This window comes from Buteo buteo, chromosome 19 (genome assembly GCF_964188355.1).
Source record: "Buteo buteo chromosome 19, bButBut1.hap1.1, whole genome shotgun sequence".
Lineage (NCBI taxonomy): Eukaryota > Metazoa > Chordata > Aves > Accipitriformes > Accipitridae > Buteo > Buteo buteo.
In genome coordinates this window covers 11,326,334-11,352,143 of record NC_134189.1, presented here as the reverse complement: position 1 = coordinate 11,352,143, position 25,810 = coordinate 11,326,334, and the positions used below count along the sequence as shown (strand labels likewise).

Below are 25,810 nucleotides of genomic sequence, written 5' to 3'. Positions count from 1 at the left end.
GCTATGTTACAGTTACATATCTTACAGCAACAGACTGAAGGAACTGGGCTTGTTCAGCTTGGAAAAGAGAAGGCTTCAAAGGACCTATGAGCAGCCTGCCCACACCTATGAGGAGGTTGTCAGGCTGACAACCAGGCTCTTCCACCAAGAGAGGGTGTAAGCTGCAACAAAGTAAGGTCAAACAGGATAAAAGGAAAAAATTTGCCACCATTAATACTGTCACGCAGTGGAACAAGTTGCCTCAAAAGGTTGTAAAGGCTCTGTCATCTTCAGTTTTTCAAGACTTGGCTGGATAAAGCCCTGACTAAGCTGGTCTGTGCTCGGAGCTGGCCTTGCTTTGGGCAGGAAGTTAGACTAGAAACCTCCTGAGGCCCCCTCCCACTTGAGTTAGCTTACAATTCTACTTACTCTTTTTGTGGCACCCTTCCTGAAACCAGGGCTGGCAGCCTGATCCTTATGCTTTACTTACCTGACACAATTACTGAGCATGTCATTGCTGCTGCCTAATCAGCTAGATGGATCAATATGAAAAACAGTGCAAAACAAATTTATTGCCAACTCATGTCCAAGTGTTCAAAGGAACGATGGGTCTGATTGACACCAGGGATTCCACAGGGTGAAAAAATAAACTACTCTTTAGCCAAAAAAGGGAATAAACCATGGTAGATTAGGTTATTAGGCCTCTATCTGGTCCATGTATTTGCTGCAATTACAGCCTTCAGATGCTAGTTGCTAATGTAGCAAAACCAACTTCTCCTGTTTGCAGAAATAGTTTCTGCTGGTGCAGCTATACCTATAGATGTCACAGGAACACATTCATCACTGGGCTGAGCCATGGTACTGCACGCAGCAAGAGTTAGGGATTTAGGCACTGGAGTTTGAAAATTATGCCTTCAGTTACACTTGAGCAAGTTTTATAAACGGACTTGCTCTTCCATAAACCATATAATCAACAGAAGAACAGAGATTATTGTCAGACATCATAATATCCTTTAATATTACTGGATGCAACATATATTATTATCTTCCATGCAATTTGACCTGAACTTTAAATACATTAGAAGACTGGTTTGTTTCTGCAACACTTAAAATGAGTGTGGCTATGACAAGTGTTAAATTATAAAGTAAACATTCCTTATGGTTGCCTAAACTCATCGGATTCTAAGTGTCATCAGATCCATGTAAGACCACCCTAGCTAAACCCTGCTACTTCCAGATGCAGGGTATCAACATAGTGTGCTACCTGCTCTGTATAATGTTAAAATTGCTAGTGTTTTTAAAAGTTTAATGTAGAAATCATAGAAGTCTTACTAGAGGTCATGCTGTTTCAAGAAAACCAATGAACATGACTTATAATTGTGATGAGACCACTGCTGCATCACGTAATAAACTCATTCTACACTTCTAAATTTTTTTTCTTTTCCACATACAGCAGAACACATACTCTGCTGAACTCTACCACCCTGAGATTCATGTACTCAGACACTAAATTTGGTCCTATTTGACTCACAGCTATGCTTATGAGGACCAATGTTTTGTTCCCTAAAAGGATTTTCATGCAGGAAATGGCATGAAAAATTGGCAAAAGCCAAAGCAAGTAAGTATTTGCCCATATACAAGATTCTTTTAATTGGTCATAGCTACCACTCTGAAATTTGTTAAGTTACAACAATTTCAAAGCAATTTTATGTTTACATGTTCACAGACTGTACTTCCAGATGTGTAAAAATCCAGGAAGTACTTGATGGCAAATAAAAACAGAAACGTGCAGCATCAGTAACATCAAAAGAAAGGTATCCGTGGTTTTTCTTCCAGACCTAGCAAAAGTACATGGTGAAAGGAGATTGCTTGTTACTACTTAAAATACATTTGCATTGCTGTTAATGTCACCTCCATTCACCAGTTTTGTCTGTTGACTTTTGTCAGATTAAAGTCCCAAGCTTTACAGACACTTATGCATAAGCGTTAATACTATGTTTGGGCTTGGTACTTTTAGTTGCAACTACCCCCTCAGACTACAAACTCATAACGCAGACTTACTTAAATTGGGTTTGTATATGTAGCTAAGATGCTAAAAGATGCTAAGTAGTAACCAAATCTGATATTTCAAGGATGCTGAGCAATGACAGTGTAACATTAATTATAGTTTAACTTTCCTCTTAATGAGGTATGATCAGCGATGCAAAGACAGGCAGGGCTCTAAGTAGAGACAATGGGGAAGCCCAGACTCACAGGCAAGGACTGGAATGACAATGGAGACCTGTGGTGGGAACAAGTAGGGAAGCAATCTGGTGGTACAAGTCACCAGCTATTTCTCCAAGGTCCTTGTTTTCTGAAAGAGGTCTTCCATCTGTAAACTTTACACTCATATGTACACAATAGATAATCAGTAAACAGTCCATGTTACTTGCTTGATTTTGTTTGATATGACTAGCTGCTCTAAAACATCTCGGGAACGATCTGCAAAAGAACCAAGGAATTTCTTGTTATTCATTCAGAATATATATAGGTGGTGTTTAGAAATTAGGTAAACAGGAAAATAGTTCAATTATGTATCTGCATTTATGTTTATCTTGCTATTACAATATCACACTTCAGATATACCTGTAGTAATTCAAACCCACTTGGTTCTTTCTCCAATCACATAACTGTAAAGCATCGCCAACCAACCAACTGAACTTAAAAACCCAAGATAGATCTTACTCTCTTAAGTTTGGTTTTTTTTTCAGGCTGACCAGTCCTACTCCATTCCACTGTTTCTTGAATGGACGCTGTTCTGTACTTTTGGAAAAGAGTAGGGGCTTAAGATGCCAACGTATTTTTCTCAAGTCTTATCATCAACTCTGGGTCTTCATCAGCATGTTGAGGGGAGGAAAATGGGAAAGAAAAAAAAATCCATCTCTGAAGGTTGCCAAGTTTCAAAGCAAAACTCTCGCCTTGCTTTGAAAATCTCAGTGTCTGATTATTGTTTTATCTAGTAAGTTACTATATGTTTGGGATTATTTACAAAGTATAGTGTGCTTTTTCAGAGAGCAAGAAGATACTGTAAGGAAGTAATTACTCTTACTCCCTGCATGATTTGACCTACCTGTTACCAATGGGCATCCATGGAACAGAAAAATGTGTATCTTTGGACAACAAGTAAGGACTGCTTCCACAGCAACATCAGTCAGATTCACACAGCGTTCCATGTGGATCTCCTGTTATGAAAACAGTAGTAACAAAAGCCTGTCAGAGCACCCATAGTTTTGGAAAGCTTTCCTTTGCTCAACCATTTTCAGAGATCCCCACCCAGAAGAAATTATGACCTACTACTCCTCTGTGCATTGACCCCATATGTGGTCCTGTACAGACCATGAAAATATCCTCAGGAAAAATAAGACAGCTTTTCTATGAAAAGTTGAAACTAAAAACATAAACCCAAGTTTTCCCAAAATACATATATCACTCAAGACAACTGAGAAAACTTTTCAGGGAGATTCTACAGTGTTTGAATCCCATCAGTTTTCCTATGACACACATTCTCCTAGTAATTTGTTGTCCAGGATAAAAGAACCCAAACTGAATTCTGCAGTTTCCCAAAACAGGCAGGATTCACGAGTCTCTGCTGTATTTTCTAATATCTATCTATATGTCTACATAGTTCCTAAAAGAAGTCTAAGAACTTCTTCCAAGATTAGACTAAAACCTGCTCTTTCCTTCATTTCTGTGCAGTTGTAAAACTAGTACCTGTTGTATGTATGTAAAGGGAACTAGGCCTTAAGCATCATTGTTTCTAAGACTTTTCATAATAGACATATAACTAATGATTAGAGATTGCTTTAGATGTGATTAATAGAATGCAGGTGCTTATAAAGCAATATGCATAAGCTGCTTATTTGTCCTATGTGTAGCCCCCACCATGGCTGGCTTAAAACCCAGTCAAGCTGAATCAACAGAAGAAGGGTCACACATCTTAGACCTAAGACATGGGAGCAAGTGATTAACCTTAGAGCAAGATAAATTAATAGAATAGCCTGAGTGATTTTCAGAAATTCAAAGGTGATCTTTGATGTATAAGAAGATAAGTGACTGTGGTGACCAAAGACCTTCTGCCTACGACCACTAACTTCAGAGAGGAACCGGGACACAAGAATTGATGAGGTAAGATGATGAATGATAATGACATGGGAACTGAGATCGACTGGAAAATTACAAAGACTTTGGACTGGAATAATGCGTGGTAAAAAGGTATATAAGACTGAGAAATTTTTGGAAGGTTGCCATTCACTGCGGTGGTGGCCCAACTCTTGAGTTGTTAATAAAGCAAACCTAGAGAAACCCACGTTTGAAAATCCTCTGAGAGAAGGGGAGTTAAGGGAATCTTAGTAGATATAGTAGATATGGATGTAGATTGGAACTGTTTAATAATTATCTAGCTTGCAATGAAGTTAAAGGAATTTCAATAGAAGTAGACATAGCCCAAGGGGATGAGAAATGATGTTTAACGTTTACATTGTTGAAACTAACTGAAGCAAGAGATAGTTCCTGATAAGAAGCAGAAGCCAACCCCAAGAACTAGCTAGGACTGGCCTTGTGATTTAGATAAATGCCAAGAAGCGACTGAGTCTGCGCAGGGACAGAAGGTTAGGAGTTCACCGTGAGGAAGACATACAGCCTTCATCTTCACGACCCCCGACGACCACCACAAGGAGGCACTGCGCAGGCGCAGTTGGGAGAAACTTAGGGAAATGACTTCTTGGAACTAATTTTAATATGAAGCGGGGATAGGTCATGCATATGTACAGGCATATTGGGAAATCTTATGTATATGCAACACTTGACTGTTTAAATTTGAAGTGAGTTGCCGCCGTCAGGCGCGCACGACTTTGGCGGGACTGAGCTGCAGTCCCTGTGCTGCCCAGCGCTGGATAAACATACCTACTTTACAATCTCAGTGATTGTGGAGTCTGTTTCTGCACGTCATAACAATGTGCTAGAGAAAGAATAAATGCAGAATATATTAACAGATTATTACCAACTTTTTTTTTCCTCTGAACTGCCTTACATATTAATAAATATAACATACAAGAAGAAATGCAGAAAAGAGACTATCAAATCTAATGAAAATAGGATTTGGGAAAATATACTTCAGGGATCTTGGGATAAAAATAAAAAACTCCCATTGTTTTATTGTGAAAGAGTGTCCTTCCAAATGATAAACTCCAAGGATCTTGAAAGAGCACAGAAATGAAAGGGACCTTTTGTAGTAAATCCAACTTTGTACAGAATGATGACACAGAAAACAAGAACTGTATTCACAAAAGCAAGATATACAAAAGCTGATATATTGATAGTTTTTAGTTCATTTTACTAAGCGAAATGTGGAATCTGAATGCCTCTAAATGAAGTAAAAAGATTTATAAATCTGCCTGCTAGTTACAGTTTGAGAATTTTAAAGACCCTACTGTTTTCACCGTGTATCTGACATTAGATCACTGTCTATAAACTTGCACTTTGATGTCACGAAACAGAAGTATATGGATTGTGAGACAGACAAGGAAAAGTTACACTGAAGAAGAGATTGTAGCAAATAATTCCATATTCTCTACTAAATTTCTTTTCCTTACTGCTTGTAAACTAAAAGACTTAACCCATCCTAGCTGTTTATAGTCACAGAACACAACTTTTGTTTTTAAAATTGTTGTTCCACAGAAAAACATTAAATTTTGCCTTACTAAAACTGCACAGACCATGCCCACCCCTCCCACCCCCCAAAAAAAACCCACCTCAAAAAACAAATGCAAAAGCACTTAAATACATGGCTTTTAAGAAAGTGGAAACAAGTACTGAGCATAGGAAAATAAACAAGCAAAATCCATAGTACTATTCAGTCTGGCATGACTGAAATTTCTCACTAGTTCTTCTGAAATCAAACCCCACCACCTCAACATTACTTTCTTGAAGACTTATAGATGAAGCAGGTCTTATGTAAGCTACCTAACTTGTTCTTCCTGACCCGGTACAGCTTCCACAGGCATCCATGCGCAGCACACACAAAAGAAAACCTGTGCACTTTCAAAGAAATAGTAACTACAGCAATGTGATCAGGAAACACCAAAGGCCCCATTTTGTAGCCGGAAATTTTTATTAAAAATAAATGGCACTGGGTTTATATGGCTTGAAGAAAAAGGGCTTACGCACAAGAATATAATTCTCTACAAACTGTTAATAGTAATAATACAGAAGAGGGAAGATAATACTGACAGAATAATTATAGCAATATTGCTGGAAAATAGTTCAAATCCCACCAGGAAACCTCTAGAAACTCTACAGAACCCCGCTCTACTCAATAGCAAACCCAAAACTTATTACAATAAACCTATGAAAAAACTTGTTATAATATTTGTGTTTTAAGACATGTACTGAAGACTTTTTGAGAGTGACCTAGTCCAAATGACCTAATCCAAATCACAGTGATACACACTGATTTACATTTGTAGGCTGGGTATGAGAGGTGTCTTTTGAAGACTACCTGCATAGTCTTGGGGTTGTTTAGAAAACCTGGAATCAATGTTTTGCTACAGCTATAGGTGTAACCAGCTAAAAGACAAAGACATTTTCAAGTCAATGCTAGTATATATAAAAAATATCTCATTGCTATGGTCTGAAAAATAATAATTTCATCTTGTACCGCAAGACTTAACAAGACTAAAAAGATTGTCCAAAATAGACAAGATCAGCTGGAAAAAACCAAAACCAAATCTAACTGTTCGCCCTCCAAATAAAACAATAACAGTTCTATTTTTTGCAGGTTATTAATATGTGAGAGACTGAAAGACTTAATGTCTCAAACATTGTGGTGGGGCAAGTTCTGCTTAAAGACGAACTCTGCATAACAAGGAACCGTGCACACCAAGGAACCACAGGTGAAAAGCAGCCGCTGAGCACCCATCAGCACAGACATAAGGGGAGGGCGTGCCGCAGGGTGGGCAGCAACCTGTTCTGATAAACTGTTCTCATACAAAGATCAAACAATGGTCATGTCTGCAGGGAAGGGGAATTTACTCCCCAAAGGGCCCCCAAGCTCACTGACCCATTTCCCAAAGGTTAGGCTTAATGAGCTCGAGTGCCCGCCTGAAGGAGGGGCAAGGAGATGACAAAGGACACAAACTGAAGCCCCATGTGCCCATGCCCACCCAAACGGGACCCCTCGGCTGACTGGACCAACACTGGACCCAGGACCGGTGATATCTTTCTGTCTTCCTTTTTCTCTTCCTGTCTTCTTCTCTCTTTCTTTTTCCACAATCCCTACACCTCATCCCTTTAGACATAAACCACTGACCAAGTCTGGGACTAGGAGTGGATCCAGCTGCCCCTGACCTCCTCTCTGAGGAGTCCAGAAAGCAAGGGGCTCCGCTCTGAACCTCCTGACCCAATGGGAGGGATCGCCATCTTCCCTGGATTGATGTACACAGTTACCACACGTTACATGGTTTACAGAGGTAGTTCCATGCCAATTGCTGTTGTGAGAAACCATGGCACCTACTGTTATGCCTCCCAAGTTCAGTTTGCTTCTGCCATGAATAAAACGTTTAACTGATCATTTGGTGTCATTTCGCCTTAATTTGGGGAATGAGGAATTCCAAACTCAACACAACTCCCTGGTCTGTCCAGCCCGTGTTGTGACATAATACTGTCAGTTGACCCAGAACTGGTATTTTGTTTAGGGTTGGTTTTTTTATTAAACACTATAAATTTGTTTCCCATCTTAGTTTCCAGATGAATAGCTTGGATTCAGAACCAGCCTTTACAAAAGCAAAAAACCCCACACAGATAAGAAATGTAATATATAGAAAAGTAGATAATTTATGGTAAGAGGTATGGGGTGCCTCTTCTCCATCTTTTTATCACTGTCTAAGTGCCTAGAGAATCTTTATGCAAAGACAACTTCATTTTCACAGTTGCTTTCATGAGTTAGAGATTTACCTATGCAGAGGTGCTAACTGATTTCTTAAATCCATGAAATTATCCACATTACAAATTCTGCCTCAGTGTTCAACAGAATCAATAACACCAAAGAAATCAAGGGAAAAAGTTAAGCATTCATTTGCATTTATTATACAGCTCTCTAAAACAACATGAGTTAAAATAATCATACTACATTCAACAGAAGAAAACACATTTTGAAAAGACTGAGAGTCTCAAAAAGCTGGTCTGGGGCACTGCTACAGAGAGACAGAAAATATTCAATTCACAATCAAAATCTGGGCAAGTGTGTATACAAACAAAGGCAAAAGTCAGTCAATAAAAACCATCCCTCAGAAGTAATACTGATAATAATTTAAAAATGCAGGTATTTGCTTTTGTTCATTTCTTTGTTATTAGGTTAAGTTAAGTTACCTTTAAATTCTTTGAACATGTTCCACTCACTAGTGCTACAACGCCATCATCTGTTACCTAGAGAAAAAAACATGTTGTTACTAACTGGATTAAAGCTCAACACAGCTATTTGGGGGGAAAAAAATTACATTCATTTATTCACTCCCTGCAGTCACTGAATACACTTAACATTACAGTACTTTCTTCCCAACTAAGCTTAGAGAGAAAATTATCCAAGTATGGTTTTTTCAGTCTATTAAACACTGCTGCATTTTACTGCCATGTGATGCAGCCTGGCTTTCTACCCGGATGTTTCCAACTGTGTAACTGCTATTTCTGCAGCTTCCTTGTCTCACTTAACAGTGGGTACACTATCTACGGTCAGAACATGGCACTTTTAATTTATTAGATTTAAAGCATTTCTGCTATACCTAGACCAATTTTTCTTCTGTTTTCAGGATTGCTGGAGACATTCCTGAAGTTTCTTGGGTTGGGAAAAAAAAAAAGTAATCATAGCCATCTTTTATCTGCTGTCTTACTTTTACTTATCCTGAAGCAAACCTGTTACATAAGACAAAAATCCCTCAAACAAGCAGTCTTACAGCAGTCATACGCTCGCACTAAAAGGTTTCTCAAAGTGATTGGCTACAGCCAGCCATGAAGCAATGATTACCTGCAAGAGAGAGGAGAGAGACAAAAGACATTTCTTTCCTTAGAAAGGCAAGAAAGGCCAAATTATTCATTTGCTTCCAGGAAGAAAATTGATTAAACTTCCTCCCCACTTCAAAAGCTGGATTGGTTATCAGATCCGTCACACAGGTTTTTTTCATAGAGTTTATATTAGATGGCAGGAATAGTAGTCATCACATATACGCAGTAAGGCTCAGCCAAATTTGACAGCTAGAATCCAGAGGGCACAAGCTTCATTTCTGTTAAAAGATTTGATTATTCCCATTGCACAAATTGTCTTACTGCCTTCTGGCCCTCTATTGCAAGTCTACCGTACAGAGCTGTAATAGAAAGGGTCAGATCAGTGCAAACAGAGAACAGACAGGAACCTCCCAGCATGGATGCACATAAAGACCTGTAAGAATGGCAGGTATTGTCAGTACCTAGCTTAGCAGGTCATCAAGACAACAGCACATTTAGCTCCTCAAGACATCCAGACCAGGAGACAAAGGGCAGTAAATGAATAAATTCTAGTAACTCCCATAGGTGGGACAGACTGGAGAGAGTAATCACTGTCAGTTCCTAAAGGGTATAAAACAGTACATTCAAAACCAGTGCATGGTCACCAACCTAAGACCAACCCAAGTAAAGTGATGAAGATTTGATAACCTGTGTCCCTTATCCTCCATCTCATCAAAACAAACCTGGATCAGACTGCCTGGTTGGTGCATGAACACCGGGAGAGACCGTCTGAAAGCTACTGTCCTGATGCTTGTGAGCATATGGTTATGACAGTGTGAGAGCTTGAAACCAGTTTTCTGGTTGAAATCAGTCCCCTGATTTCCCTGTATGAGTTCACAGCAACCACTGTTACACTATTACTAGTGTTGCAGTATTGTCTCCTACTCTGTTGCGTATCTATGTGCATTGTCCGTAATGCCACATCTGCCCATCCTCATCAAGGGATACACTCATATTGGGGATAAACCACCTGCAGTTAGTACCAAGCCACAAATACATCAGCTTCTTGGTACAGACCATTCGTTACCGAACTCCGTATGCATCTCTAGCAAAGGCTTACATAGCCCAGTACCAGCAGTTACGTACATTAGCAACCCAGCTCTGTTCTACATGAGAAGCATCTGTGCAGATAAAACTGCTAACCTGCAAAACTCCTGCTTTTGCCAAAACATTTTGCAGAGAACTAAACTGTCCCACACCCTACACAGAAAACTGCTGCAGTCTGCACAGCCTTTTCAAGCAAGGTTCTTCCCACAATTATTTGCCATAAACCAAGTCAACGAACATTAAAGAGGAAATGTACTGTTTAATTAGTGCAAGGATTTGGATTCTTGAGACTGTGTTTCTACCTGTTAATACTGCGGGATTTAGAGCCCACTAGAAGGAGAGTAGTAAGTACAGGGTTTATGTATAAAACCTACCTCCTCAGAATGGTACTACAGGCGTAGTGATAAGTAAACATATATTTCTTATGGGGTCTTGGGCCACTGTAGCGGAGTTCTTCAGGCCAAGCTTCCACTCACACTCTGTGTGTGTACAGGAGAGCTACAGCTTCTTCTTAGTTCAATCCTTCCCTTGCCTCACCCACCCCATTTCTTGTTATTTAGTACCACTTCTATACCTTCTACTTATTGTATTTCATCTCTGCAGTCACCAGATGAGCCTATTTTTAAAATGGCTACATCACTTTGAGGCATTTGGCCCCTTTGTAGTATAGCTCACATCTGCTTCCCTGTTCCTGCAAGTGAACTGTGCCCTTCTTTGCCTGTTCATTTATGCCCAACGTTCTCACTGTTTTACTCTTTCATACAGCTTTGCCAGTTCCACTTGATATTTTTACTATGCATTCTGGCACTCAAACACAGTATGGTTAGGCCTCGCAATCTCTGCAGGCGTGAGCCATCCATAGTTTCTCTGCTTCATCCTAAACTTATTTCATTTATACCTAGTATATGTTTCCATGTATTTTAGTCAAATGAAATTCAGAATTCTAGTCTATTGTCACCATATGATTATCAGAAAGGAAAAAAAAATGTGGAAATGTTTAGTTACTCAAGAAGCTTTAATCTCATTTAAAACATATACAGGGAAACTTAGCTATTTCCTATAAAAGAAGAGAGATGCAAAGGAATAAAGAAGTAATGAAATAAGTTTGAAGAAATAGAGTTAAATGATAATTATGAAAATTACCAAAAGAAAGATTAAAATACTTTTGATGCCCTACTTCTGGAAAAACTGAAAGAAGAATACAATCTAAAATAAGAACCTGCTACGTGTTTTCCAGATCTGGCACTTCATTACAAATGCTCTGTGCTTGACTCACGTTCAACATAAACACTCACCATCACAGTCAACTGAACACTACACTTACTGCAAAAAATCCTTTCCCTCACTTCATTATCTTACTGTAATTATGAAGTATGTTACAGTATTGCTGTTGCAGCTGTCTTCCCCCTTCTCATGCTAAATACTAACTGTTGTTAAATCCTCTTACCTGCCCTTCCTGACATTGTAAATGTCATTCTTTCTGCGTTGACTGCATAACATAACCCTGACAAGCCATTCAGAAGGCACAATCACTCTTGAACTAGAACTAATTATGAAGTGTTCACTTCTACTAGGGACTTACATTGTTTGACATCCTATATTATTATTACTCAGGTCAGTTTGTCCTAACTGAAAGCAGACGATAATCTGTCCAAGACTCTACTTTTTTTAAAAGAAATATTTTGGACTACTTTACAACTTGAAGATAATTATTGCATTAAATAAAGATACTGAAAAAAAAATCTCCAATATTAGGTATATTCTAATATAAGTTAATCTTTGGTCCACAATACATGCTGTAATACCAAAATGTTTATTTTTCTGGTTACCAAGATGCAAAATGTATCTTTCCTTTTCCTTGAGAGGAGGAAACTGGAAGTGAACTGTGGTCCTAAATCTTGTAAAGAGTAGAGCTAAAAAGATCCCCTTTCAATTTTATCATGACAATCTTAAAAAATAAACAAACAAAAGTCAATCAGCCAATTGCCACCATAGTTACCCGAGTAGATGAAAAGTCCACACTGTGAAGAAATTTGCAGTTTTCTCCTAGTGCCTGCAGAGATGCATCCATGATGCCTGAACAGCTGCCCAAGTTCACTATTTGTAGGAACTGGCAGTTGAGCGCAAGAGCCAGAACTCCACTGTCAGTTATATCGCAGCACCTTTTAAAAGACGCTTCACACAAGTAAGGACAGGACAAGGCCAGTGCTATGACACCTGTCAAAGAAACAGAGCAATTTAAAGAATTATTCATTTTTTAACATAACCACCATGCTGAATCCAATTTGCTGTCCCCTGGTCATTGACTGTTCCAACTTTCATCTCATGCGTGGCAGCAGGACTGTACAAGGAAATAATTTTGTGGTTGGTTTCTTTTAATTCAAGGATGAGAAAAAGAAAATGACAATGAACAATGCTAGAATTGATGAAAATTTCTAAATGCTGAATTCCCTTCTGTACTGCAGAGGGATACCAAAGGGATATTACATACATGAGGTATCACCTCAGTGAGTGCATGAAAAAAAGCCAATGGCTTGAAAGCAGACTGATGATAATGCCAGTTCCCACTGATGGTTCAGTGAGTATCAGGCAAAAAGCAAGGTAAGAGGTCATGTCTGAGGTCAATTCAAGAAATCAAAACAGTAGTTCAGAAGCAGGACAGGAACCAGGTACACCTATGACACAGCTCAGGCCGGGACTGAAGGTCCATGGACAGCTGGTGTAGGTGGGCATGGCAGGTGAGACCAGTCATGGGCATTAGGGTCTGTTGGTGCCCTCAGAGCCCTGACAGTAATAACCAAAATATTTGCACAGAAGTGTCAGGAGGTAGACAATAAAAGTACATGAACTACAGATGCAATTTGTGAAAGGAATTTATTTCAAGGATGATGGAAACATTATGATTACAGTGGTACAGAAAATTACATCACTTACAGATAGATAGAAATAAAAAGTTGAATGTCATTAAGATATGTTACTATGTAAGAACTTCAAAGAAACATGGATAAAATAGTACTTGCTTGGGTCAGAATCACTTTGCAAAGAATGATAGAGACAGTAGGGGTAGTTGAATTTGACAGAGAAGTAAGTACTACTGGATATTGTACTGAAGGACACTATATGTTCCACATACAACCTACAGAGCAAATGTTTCCTAGTAATGACAGGGCTCAGGTATTTCTCGATGTGGTAGCCAGCAGGTTTCTTAAAAAACAAAAACAAAAAAACCCCAACCAAAACCCAACAAAACCACACAAACGCCCCCCAAACAAACTCAGCAACCCTCCCCACCTGTTACTGAATTAGTAAAAGGTAACACTGCTTTAAAATGGGGTGGTTTGGGGTCCTTTTTTCTGTATGTAATTGAGATGAGTGATAAAGAACTGTTCCAGCTTAAACTAATGGCTTCATAACCTATTGTCAGTTTAAAAAGGGCTCAGTTTATAAGTAGTAAAGTTGGATGGACTAGGAACTTGCCAATAAAGAACTAGACTTCCCAGTTTAATTGCAAAGTAATCTGGGATCTCTATCCAAAGAGATGAAAAGTATACCTAAAGAGCTCTAGGTTTAGCTGGTACCTTAAGAACCGTATTAGATATCAGTGGACAGATGAAGACATGGTGGGAAGACTATTGCAAACTGTATCTTAGGGGTCAAAAAGTATAACAATGAGGTGACACTGAAAATAAATAAAATGAATTTTTAAAAGTTTAACCGATTACTTAAGTAAAAAGATAAGTGTATCACTATGCAGTGGTAAGAAAATACAAACCAAGACTTATCTAAAGTACAGTATACATTAGCTCAATACTAAATTAATATTTTGCCTCAATTTTCAGTAAGGATGAGTTAATGATGGAGCAAAGGAGTAAGTATAATTAAAAGACAAACCAAAGCTTGTGGGAAATAAAACTCACCAAGCTTAATTCTTTTAAGCTAATAGGTCCTGATACAACTTGAAATTGGAGGTTACAAGTAACACCTGAAATCTTAAAGTCCTAAAGCAAGTCAAGTCTTTTAAGTCAGAGAAGATGCTATAAGCTTACTTGATAACAAATACATTTAATTAAAAAAGGGGAAAAAAGTAATTTAGGAAACCACAAGCCTGAAAATTCTGCCCCAGTGGTACTGGTAAGGCTCTAGAACAAGTTTTGAGGAAGGAATAATTAAGGTGAAGTGGAAAATACAGTCAAATGTAGCATAGTTTTACCAGAAACCTAGCAAGAGAGTAACCTGATAGCTCCTTTCATAAGATAATCAGTGCTCTAGGCCTATAATTTACACCACTGAAGTGACTTTTAATTAGTATTGGTGTGGCATTGGGGATTTTTTTTAAGCAATATTTACCCTATATATTTTTTTGCAATTTACTCCAATCTAACAAGAAAAATAAACCAGAAATAAGATCCCAGTTATCTGTGCACAGATAACATACCTTCTGAAGTGATTCCCAATCTGTTTTCTTTGCAAGAATTTAAGTTGATTTTTTTCAGTTGCTTGCAGTTATAAAGCTGCAATAATGCATTATCTGAAATATCACAGTCTCGAAGGTCTAGAGACTCTACAGCAGGGTGCAATACCTGTAATGAAAACCTACCATTTCAGTCAAACTCTGCTATGTCATAGAACATGCATATTTTTATCTAAAATACTTGTAATGTTAGACATCACATAGAACTTATAAAAATATTCACTAGAGGATGGGGTTACCAGTCCTAGGAACTAAAAACTCTAAAGAAAATACGGTGTATTTGCCACAACAGTTCATCTCCTAGAGCATGAACGTTCAGTTTCTGTGATCACATCTAGAGTAGGAGCACATCAACAATACTATTTAAACAGTGAAAGTACTATTTTGATGGTACAGTTGCTAGCACTAGCGCTTCTGCCAGCACAGATATGTTTACCAAGGATAATACCCTCAAACTAGCACAACTTTGATGGCAGAAATCCGAGGTGTAAAAAAATACTGTGATCAAAATTTAAATGCACTCAACAGGTAAGGGTAATATTTGAAAGATGTTTTGCCCCAGAGTATTCTTCTCACCTACACACACTCTTTTTCACATAAACAAGCAATCTCATTATCATACCACAAGGAGTTACCAAATCCTCATTAAATAGGGTCTTTCATTCCCACAAGACCATAGGTTACAGTTTTTGTGAAGTCTTCCCAAGAGGACATTTATGAAATTTAGACCCAAAGCAATGGAAGGCCTCAGATTTTAATAACAGTAACCATATATCTTACCGCTAATTAAATTTTCAAGGATTCTCACTACTTTTTAATAAATACTGTTTAAAGTCCCCTCTTGTGCAAACAATCTATACCTTTGCTGAGCTGTCCTTCAGACCAATAGGCAAGCATTAGATCAGGTTTTCACATTACCTTATGTTACTTCCTCCAGCTTGTCATTCCCTTCCTTAACTCACAAAGATAAAAGCATACGGTAAATCTCCATACACAAGCAAAGATAACAGCATAGCTGACAGGCTTATTAAAGGCCTACTGCTTTCTCACATTCACCATTCTAACAGGTGCAATAAAGATATTACCAGGAATACTGTTTTTCTGGTTTGTAAATACATAAAATGCTAAAATCTTTACTGAGAAAGTCAAATAAGCCTTTTGGAAAAAAAGTAAAAACTTCTAGTAGACTGTAACTGCAACCCTTCTGCGAAATGAATGACAGACCTCAGACAACTTTGACAGCTTTTTCTCCCCAAATGTTAAAATCCTCAAATATGTCTCTTTATGCCACAAAACTACCAACATATCCTACAATACACTTGTGAGTAGTTTTCACAAGATAATATTCAGCTCTTATTTCACTCATATTTCTGAATTCCTATCTAAGGAAGTAAACCAGCCAAATCCAGAGATGACGTGCTTAAAGCCAAAGTCACCATCAACATTTTTTCAGGATGCTTTCCTTGACTGTTGGCTTTCTTTCACAATTCCAAATTGCCTAGGACACAACAAAAGTGAGCAAACTGCTGGTTTTGAAGCCACATGGGAAATCTTATGAGAAAAAGAACCATTAGATGCAAGGAAGTCTAAATGAGAAGCAACAATACTATCAGAATACCGCCTATATAAAGTACCTGGAGTATTAAGCTTCCCTAGCTCATGATTCTTCACACGCTCGGGTATTACTTAGAGGTTTGCTTTCTACTGTTATTCACAGATTCATAGTCGCTGAATGCATATACTGAAATCTAATCTGTCTCAAAGAAGATGGAATTTTAGATAGAGTAAAGATTGTTTGGATGCAGAGTACAGGACATTAAAGTATAGACTTACATCCTGCGGACACATGCTGATTGGTTTTATAGATCTTTATGGTAAAAGTGAATTGGAATAAGGAGCTTAGCATGCGTGTCATGGAAGGCTGCTCCAAGAAAAAGGCAGAGTAAGGGAAAAAAAAACAAACATGGTAACACAAATCTAGGCAAGAACAGGGAGGTAAGAGATGAAATAGAAGCTTATGTATAAGTGCAGGTTAACAGAATTTCAACTAGAAGAAATTTAACTTTAAGCAAAATGCTTAAACACCACCAAAGAAAGGACATGCATAAAAGCAAATGAGATAGCATAGCCTGGAAAATTCCAGGAGAATAGGTCTAGCCTATAGTGTCAGGAGTACAGCAATACTGTGGAGACTATGAAAGAAAAAGGCAGGACAGAAGTAACGGCAAAGAAAAAACATTCCTTATCCATATGGAAGACTAAGTGAGACGTTGCAAATGTGTCACATGTAGAATACTTTGGTTATACATGATGTGAGCAAGGAATAGTAAGAAGAGCTAAACAACATATGCCATTTTTACTATGCTGAGCAACAAGAATATCTGCAAGAACAGGAAAACTGAGGAGCGAAATGGTATGGAGAAACAGTATGAATTCAGAATCTAAGACATGGATAGCATTTTTTTAAAAACGAAAGTGAGATAGACCTGGAAACTGTTAACAAAGAAAGCTAAGGTATAACATGCCCAAGAAAAGCAATGACAGCTAAGGATAGAATTGCAGGAAAATGCAGGAAAAGGAAAGGAAAAAACACATTAGAAAAAGAACCAGAACAGAATATCCCAGTGTCAGATGGAAAACAGAGTCCAAGAGAAGGCACTGATCAACTGCTGAATGAAGACAAAGACAGATGAGATTTTACAAAGAGACAGAAGAAAAGATTGGAACTTAAACCCTCTAGTTTGTTTCCAGACTAAAGATATCCTAATAGGCTTTGTGCATTTGTACACACACAGTCATATGGTTTTAATTACATACATCTCTTAGGATGCTTAGAAAGGATTACTTACTGAAAAGATAGCCTAAACCAAATTTTGTCAACTCAAATTTTCCAAAATAAGATAAATTAATAAGACTCTGAATTTTACTCAAAGACTTATTTTGTACAATCAAAAAGTAGTGCATACTAAAGATAAATTTTTTTGTTTACAAGTTTTCCACAGTACTTCTGATTCTGCCTCTAGTCTTGGCTTCACTATTCTGACTCTGAGAAACGGATACCATTTGCCTCTTCCGAGTTACACATCAAAGCAGGAATGAACAGGGAGTCACTCATTTTCTGTTTCACCAAGGCCAACCTTTAGCTTTCCTCAATTCTCATGCGTCCCTTTGAGTCTAAACAAGGTAACAGTAGATAGATACCAAAATAGATGTGCCCCTGAATTTAGAGCTGAAGAAAAGTCATTAACTGGTTTCATTTTGAAACACTGACACACATCAGTGAGCAAAAGGCACGAGAGAATTTTACCTATCAATTTCTAGCCCTAGCATCATCGTATTTCAAAGAATCAAGATTTAAATAAATTATATGGAGATCATGTGCATAATATTAATAGATGATAACAGAAATCTAACAAGTTCCTGAAATCTTTTCATTACTAAATTATGCACTAGCTTCTTGAAACCATACTACATTCAGGAACAGAGGCTGGTTTGCAATAGAGTCTGGTTTCCTGTACTGAAAGGGATAATATATGTCAGCTGATTACACAGAAGTCAATTATCACTGAAGAGAGAACGTTTTTAATTTACTTGTCACTACAAACATAATCTTATTGCTACTAACACAGGACTATTGACATTATGACGTTTAAGAAAAAAACTGTAAAGACATGGACAGAGTAAGCAGGCCTGAATTTATCTGTTGTCTCACGTAAACAGTTTTAGTTTAGTTCATCCTTGTGTATTAAGTATCACAGACAGAATAGTTTTGAATGGGTTCTTACCTCACTGATATTTGAATCAGTTATTTGCCCTTGCCTACTCATTAATGTAATCAGTTTATCCTTTATGTTGGGCGGCAATGACTTAATATCCGCAGCATATCTGGAAAGGTTCTTTGTCAAACACTGAAGGCATCTGAAATAAAGGAAAGTTACAGTACAGTCAAAAATAGGTGTCGTGGTTTAACCCCAGCCAGCAACTAAGCACCACGCAGCTGCTCACTCACTCCCCCCGCAGCCAGTGGGATGGGGAAGAAAATCGGGAAAAGAAGCAAAACCTGTGGGTTGAGATAAGAACGGTTTAATAGAACAGAAAAGAAGAAACTAATTATGATAATGATAACACTAATAAAATGACAACAGCAATAATGAAAGGATTGGAATGTACAAATGATGCGCAGCGCAATTGCTCACCACCCGCCGACCAACACCCCCAGCGGCGATTCCCCGCCCCCACTTCCCAGTTCCTATACTAGATGGGACGTCCCATGGTATGGAATACCCTGTTGGCCAGTTTGGGTCAGGTGCCCTGGCTGTGTCCTGGGCCAACTTCTTGTGCCCCTCCAGCTTTCTCGCTGGCTGGGCATGAGAAGCTGAAAAATCCTTGACATTAGTATAAAAACTACTTAGCAACAACTGAAAACATCAGTGTTATCAACATTCTTCACATACTGAACTCAAAACATAGCACTGTACCAGCTACTAGGAAGACAGTTAACTCTATCCCAGCTGAAACTAGGACAATAGGCATTACATTATTAGTACTAGAACAATCAAACCATAAGATGTCATTTTCTGCATCCAGCTATGCTGTCTGCAAGCCTTATCATTTCCAGCTGTTCCATGCTACCACCAATTCAGTCATTACCCTTTGGTCAAGAAATTAAGCTGCCCTAGGATGAGAATGAAGGTTCTCACACAGCTGGTTGAAATCCTATCACAATCAGAAACATTTGATTGGTTTGACTCAGTATAGACATTCCTTTTTTAATAGCAGTATTTTAGGCCTCCTTCCCCCTGCATGTTTATTCATAAGAACGATTTATCAGCCTGAAGGAAACAGCCTGATTATCATACACACCGGGCTAGAGATTTTGAACTAACAATAATGCCAACATATACTGCATTGTCTATACACCATAAACACCCTGCTCTCTGAGCACCTTTTGTATTAGGGTCAAAATTGTTTCCCTGTTCTAAGCAATCCGTTCCCTTGGCCACAGACTGAAACTTGACTTACACAAAGTTTCTATCATGAGATACTGCTGAATGAAAAATTGCAAACAAATCTCAAAGACACACAGGGCTTAAGTATTCATCTGAAAAGGAAGGACTATGCAGAAATAAATATGAATAGGCCTACTAGAATCACAGAATACTGGGTGATGCTTTAAGACAGAATTTGAAATCCTAGGATTTTTTCTGTGTGAATGTAAGAAAAAGGCATCATTTCAGTCAGAATATGTTAAGAGACTCCAGACGGAACAGAGCTTTTGGGGAGAAAACATTAAGAACTTCACTTAAGCAAAATAAAAGAGAGAGATCAATATTATCCAGATATATGTGGAATAGTACCCAGGTGGAACACTTGAAATAATGTTTTTCAAGATCAAATATACAGAAGAGTGTTCACCTATGCAATATTGAGTACTATAGTGGGACACTAATCATGCAATCCTATTTTTTTGAAGATTTCTAAGGCACTTTAGTATCTCATCGGATACATAAAACGTTACTGTTCCAACCTCTGCAACTTTAAATTACAATCACAGGCTTACTGAAACACCAGAGGCAACTTGGGGAAGAGTTTATGAATAGCTTCTAAGCATCCTGAGCATAGTGACCTTCAGAGCAATCACCAATCGTTAATATGGTAAAAGACAACTGCTGGTCCTTAAGGAAGAAATTGCAACTCTCTGAAGGGAGATTTTATTATCAAAACCCAAAGTCCCTAGGTAAACGAGGAACATAAACTAGAATGAAGCTAACCAACATCCAGAGATAACTGAAAAGGTAACACTTTGTCATCTAGGAAATGCCAAGACTTTAAAAAGGATTACACTACAGCAAAACTAAAATGGAGGGAACTGAAATGGGGGACGAAGGGTAACTCCTCACTGTCCCCCTCTTGCTTAGGAACCTAACAGGAGTCCACATAAGTGATGGAGTTCTTTGAATTGGAGGTTCTGTTATCTGTTGATCATGGCTACCTGAATTAGATGCCCTAGGCCAACTTTTCTTTTTAAATCCTATCCAAAATTTTGAAAGAAAATATTACTGTCCTACAAAACATTTTGCTTTTGTAGAATCAACATTTTTCCATTAACTCACCCTGCTAGTAAACTCGAAGCAGCTACTGTAATTGCACAGTAACTCTCTACTGTAGTTGGCCTCTATACTTTTATGTGATCTGGATACACACCGCAATAACTAAGACTGGTAAGTAAAGAGTATAATGCATTCACCCGGCAGACAGATTTTGTCCCAGCCTAACTTAATGAAAGAAACCATGAATCCTGTTTTTCATGGACAGCGAAAACTGAGTAGTACTTTACTCCTGTAATGACCTGATAAAAGACCATTCCTTCTTCCAAACCCCTCAACTGCTTTTTCCCTGCTTCACGTTATCAGACTTGTTACACCAGCTGTTTGTAGTTCAGAGTTGTCTATAAAGTGTCAAATGGCATACTCACTTGTTCCAAATGTGTCAGGAGGTGCGGAACGGAAAAGGCCTATATGACCTTTAACCTTAAGCTTTATGACAAGGTTAAGGCCTTGTAAGAGGACAAATGTGTATATTTCTAATACATAAAACAGAAATTAGATCTTTATGACTAATTACTCTACAAATAGTCTAACTTACATCAAGGTGTAGCTTATACTAAGTTATGTCACATGAAATATAATAGCAGAACAGATGTTATAAGCAGGACACATCAGAAGAAGAAAGGAACCAGAAGAACAGATACTACAATTGGTTTAACGGCAAATAACAAAATAGATACATCTTCCTGCATTCTTTAGGGATGGATAATTCATATTCATAGTAAGACCACAAAAGGAAGCTCTGTTTTGAAACTGCTGCTCTACTTCTGTCCTCAATTTTTTTCATGCAAATGTTATGATGCCTTTGTAAGACACTGACAAGTTAGGTAATGCATTAGTCTGCAATAGGCTGGCCCCCTGTTAATATCTGTTACATAGGAGCTATCTATCAATGACGCATGGAATAATCAAACCTATGCAATACCTAACTACATACTTTTGTGACACTTACATGTGCAGCACACTTCTTTATCATGTAGTGACAATCTTAATTAAAACACCTTTAAATCTGATGTTTTATTTGTATTGTTCCAAGAGTCTCATGTTTGATGGTAGAAACACTCTTGGTTCTGAGCTCACGTCTGGGCATGAACAAGTCAGCTTAAAATACCTGCCAGGGCTCTGAGAGATTTGTAACAGCAGCCTCCTAAAAGTATGACAGCTAAAGCTGTTATCTGCCCCAGTTGCCTTCTTCAACTCTCCAGCAAGCATTTTTGCTGCCAGGCATCCACTCTATTCGGCAGGCCCTGCAACTCCTACACTGTCAGTTTTCAACAAAGCATAATTATGTAAACCAACTACAAATTTGGTGTACCTCAGTATGCTGGCCTTAAAAACTGCATCAGCTAGGAGTGCAAGTGTAAGTTTGTCATTTCTCATCTTGGGAACAGTAACTTCAGGAAACAGAAGCTAATATAAGACATAACTTGAGCAAAAAAAAAAAAAAAAAAAGAAAAAAGAATGTTTCTAAATATTTCCAATATGATGCTCTTGTGCATGTGACCTCTGGAGTACTAATTTCTCTTTTGGGGCAGGGGGCAAAGGTCAACAAGCAGCAGACAAGCAGCAGATACCATCAAGCAGCCGAAACACCTTAATAAATGCACTTTTTGTTAGGTCTGGAGATCTTAAAAATAATTTCCTTATCAAAAGGACTAGTCCACACACTAATAGATTTGTTTCAGGTTTTAGTTTCTGCTGTAAGATCTACCAGTTAAACAATAAGCCTAAGGGTTAGCATAGGTAAGAAGCTTAAAGTACAGTCTGGCATAAATAGGTGGCCACCACCTGATTGGCATAAGACAAGAAACAATACACTAAAATTACACACATTTGTTTAAAAGTTGTATAATTATTAGTTTCAAGTATTAGTCATACTGGTATAATTATATTGTTATATTATCTAGAAAATCATTGCACCAGTACTAATAAAATAGTGTAAAAAGATTAATAACCAATCAAAAGTAGAAATTGTTTATGGCATCAAGTGCTACAGTACATGTAAAGAGAAATTACTAGGTCTAAGAGCTAAGGTTAGTCACGAGAACATAAGCAGGCAGTGTAATATGCGTCTTAAATATCATTTTAACAGGTTAATCATGCACAACAAAAAAAATATGGGTACTGCAAAATGAGAAAAGTTATTAGCAAGACAAAACCCTTGTAATTAATTTCTATTAGCAGTCCAGCTGTCATTACACACCACTCTAACCAAATGTAAAGTCCAAACAGAGGTTGAAAAGGCTAGTTCCATGCCCCCCTTGTCTCCCTAACCACTTTTTACTGCACCTTCGTCATGCAGGTTCTGAAATTCACAGCTGCAGCGTGGCATTTGATCTGAATGAAAATTCCCTTGACTAAACTGTGAGGTCACAGAAATAATACTGCCAAAACAAGTAGCTGAGGGCAGGGGGCGGCAGCAGCCTAGAGTTAAGCCAAATTAGCTTTAGCATAAAGCCACAACTCTGGAGTCTCTGCAGACAACCTTTTTGCAACAGAACCTTGTCTGGCACCAGAATGCCACCAAATCACAGCAAATTAAACTCATACGAATTAAAAATTCTAGGGAGGTCAAAATATTAAGGCTCTATAATCTGAAGCATAGCACAGATTTAAGCAAGGAAAGAAGGAAGATTTCCAGTGTGGAAGCACATTAAAAAAACAACACTAAGGCTAGCACAGTGTAATAAGAGCACCTGTAGCAGGTCACTGCAGAAGACACTGCAATGAGGAGACAGCGATTTAAAGCAGAATCTGGGCAGAGTTTAACCACAGGCCTTGCTTGCAGAGACCTGTATGTCAGCATGAGTGACCATTACATAACCTGAGCGCACACCAGGATTGCCTTTAACTTGTTCCCCTAGAGATGTGTAGGAATGCAGGGTTTTCACTATACCTCAGTGACTGCTGGATGAACTTGGCTGACTGACTGTAACCAAGAAGCCCGTACATGGATCCGACTCAGTACACATAAAAGTAGATTACACCACCCACATTCTTTGTCTTGTCTTGAGATTAAACAGCATATCTACATGTAACTTTCCTTTACTTGACTGCAGAAATGAAGAATAGTTTTTTACTTCTAAAAAAAAAAATCTTGTCAAAGCTCTAAAGACCATGAGTGTGAACCTCACCACAGATGGGATCTGTGCAACATGCTGATCAATGTGAAGGGGCTTGTCTCATGATGTTATTGCCAGGGTCCTCAGTATCAGAAGAGACTTAAGATTGCTATCACATTTTCCACTACTACTATTCTTTATGCAATAAACCAGTTAACTAGCCTTGAGAGCACACACCTCTCCTACTGAGATCCCAAATGAACCAGAACCTCCTGGGTGCAAAATAGCACCCTACCTTTGGCTAGGGTGAGTCAAACAGACTTTCTGAGCCTTTGGGGGGCCCGTGTCCACCTACCATGAGACTGTTCCTGCTTCTATGATGGATGTCTATTGAGTCATGTGAATGGGCAAGCAGTCCTTTGTCATACAAGGGCACACACTTCAGTTACGTGCTAAATAGATATTTATCATATGACACCTACATTTTGGCCACTGGGTAGATGAACTTTTCTGGCTATTCATCCTGAAGGAGGCAGATTGTCACTGCATACTGTAGTACTTAAAATCAGTTGTATCTAAAAAATTAATACGAACTTAAGATTAATTTTTTTCTCTTGAAGACACTAACTGGCTAATGCAGCCATGCTTAAATAGGGACCTGCAAATCTAGACCGATTACTTAGCTAAAATTTGCAGAAAATATTCCAAAACCAATGCAGATACATGGAAATCAATGTGAGCTATGCCAAATCTTCTAGTTATATTTAACTGTCTCTTGCCACAGAATTTTAAATTTAGCTTGAGAGAAGAGCTTATTAAGATTAATCGCATTCTTTTCAAAAAGCTGCTTGATATTCTCAGAGTATATCACTGAGCTGCAGTTTAAACGATCATTTAAATTATAAATGTTTTCACTGTTATTGGACTTTATAGGAAACACTAAAGTTTATTGGCTACACCATGGCAACTATAATCTTATCTTCAGTGCTTTAAAAGAAGAATAAAAGTCTAAGACTAACTGTATTGTTTGTTAGCTATTTTCATCTGTCCAATCAAGTATTTTATCCCTATGCTGTCTCTAACTCCCTCCTAAGCACAGAGGAATGTGATATAACGAAAAACTCAAAGCAAAACACCATTCAGTGGATTCACTGGGGCCAGGGATCATCAACCACCCCTCCACGTCCAGACCTGTCAGGGATCATCCTGTTATCTACCTGCCAAACCCCATCAGCCCCCCAAACCCTGCCACCTGTCCTGTAACTCCTCCCAAACCGTCACCTCTGCCAAACCCTGTCACCTACCCTGCCACCGCTACCAAACGCTGTCACCCACTCTACCACCCCCACCAAAGCCCTGCCAAACCCTGTCCCCTGCCCTGTCCCCCTGGCCAAACCCTTCCTCCGGGGTCCCCCACAGGGGGGTCCCGAGGGTTGCCTCGCTGGCGTTGCGTTTACTCGAGGCCGCGGCCCCGCTGTAAGGCCAGCTGTCTGACCCGCCCGGCCGCCCCTGAACCCACCGGACTTCCCGGAGGGAAAGGGGGCCGCCGGGCCCGGGGGGAGGGTGTCGGGGCGGCACTCACAGGTCCAGGAGGAGCCGGACTTCCTCGCCGGCACGGTCCCAACCGCCGCTCAGGCTGCTCATGGCGGCGGCGGTGGGGAGGGCGGAACGCGGCGCCGCCCCGACCCAACGGCTCCGGAGTACGGTGCCAAAATGGCGGCGGCCCCCTCCGGCAGCCGGGCCTGACGGGAGATGTAGTCCTGCTCCCGGCCCGCCCTGCGATCGCCTCAGGGGTTGTGGCGGGAAACGGCAGGAGTGCCTCATGAGGCGGCCTGGAATATTGTGAAACTCCCCAAATCTCGCACAAAGGGGTTGTCTCTCCCCACTTCCAGCGCTTAATGTCTAGGACAGAGTATCTTCCCAAGCCTGGAGGAAGTACAGGGGAGCTTAGCAGCCTTCCGGCAAGGGGCACAGTGTTAACCGCTGTTTCCCTCATGGCTGCCATCAGTGGAGTCGTAGCACAGCACTGGTTTTCCTAATCTCCATTAATCTGCAGAGACGAGACCCTGCTG

At 39.2% G+C, this 25,810-nt stretch overlaps 1 protein-coding gene across 5 annotated transcripts; it reads right to left on the bottom strand.

Annotated features, from left to right (window-relative positions):
• Positions 1-62: 62 nt before the first annotated feature.
• Positions 63-25,452, bottom strand: AMN1 (antagonist of mitotic exit network 1 homolog). Of its 5 annotated transcripts, XR_012653551.1 has the most exons (8): positions 21,992-22,349; positions 18,355-18,487; positions 14,534-14,678; positions 12,098-12,315; positions 8,383-8,439; positions 3,089-3,200; positions 2,704-2,849; positions 63-2,460 (listed from the first exon to the last, which is right to left on the bottom strand). XR_012653551.1 is itself a non-coding variant. In XM_075050935.1 (7 exons), exons 1-7 carry the CDS (start codon positions 25,380-25,382, stop codon positions 2,387-2,389), a joined length of 801 nt encoding a protein of 266 aa, XP_074907036.1. In that variant the 5' UTR covers positions 25,383-25,452; the 3' UTR covers positions 63-2,386. The 5 variants fall into 5 exon arrangements, 4 of the variants coding, with proteins under 4 accessions (XP_074907036.1, XP_074907037.1, XP_074907038.1 ...); XM_075050935.1 differs by lacking the exons at positions 2,704-2,849; positions 21,992-22,349 and adding an exon at positions 25,321-25,452; XM_075050936.1 differs by lacking the exons at positions 2,704-2,849; positions 21,992-22,349 and adding an exon at positions 25,258-25,344.
• Between the last annotated feature and the right edge of the window lie 358 nt (positions 25,453-25,810).

Coding starts and splice junctions, on each gene's coding strand:
- AMN1 (XM_075050934.1), bottom strand. CDS start 22,056: ATGAGAAATGACAAACTTACACTTGCACTCCTAGCTGATGCAGTTTTT. Junction 12,316..14,533: donor ATTGGGAATCACTTCAGAAG/GTATGTTATCTG, acceptor TTTCTTTGACAG/GTGTCATAGCACTGGCCTTG. Junction 3,201..8,382: donor CATGTTCAAAGAATTTAAAG/GTAACTTAACTT, acceptor TTTTCATAACAG/GAGATCCACATGGAACGCTG.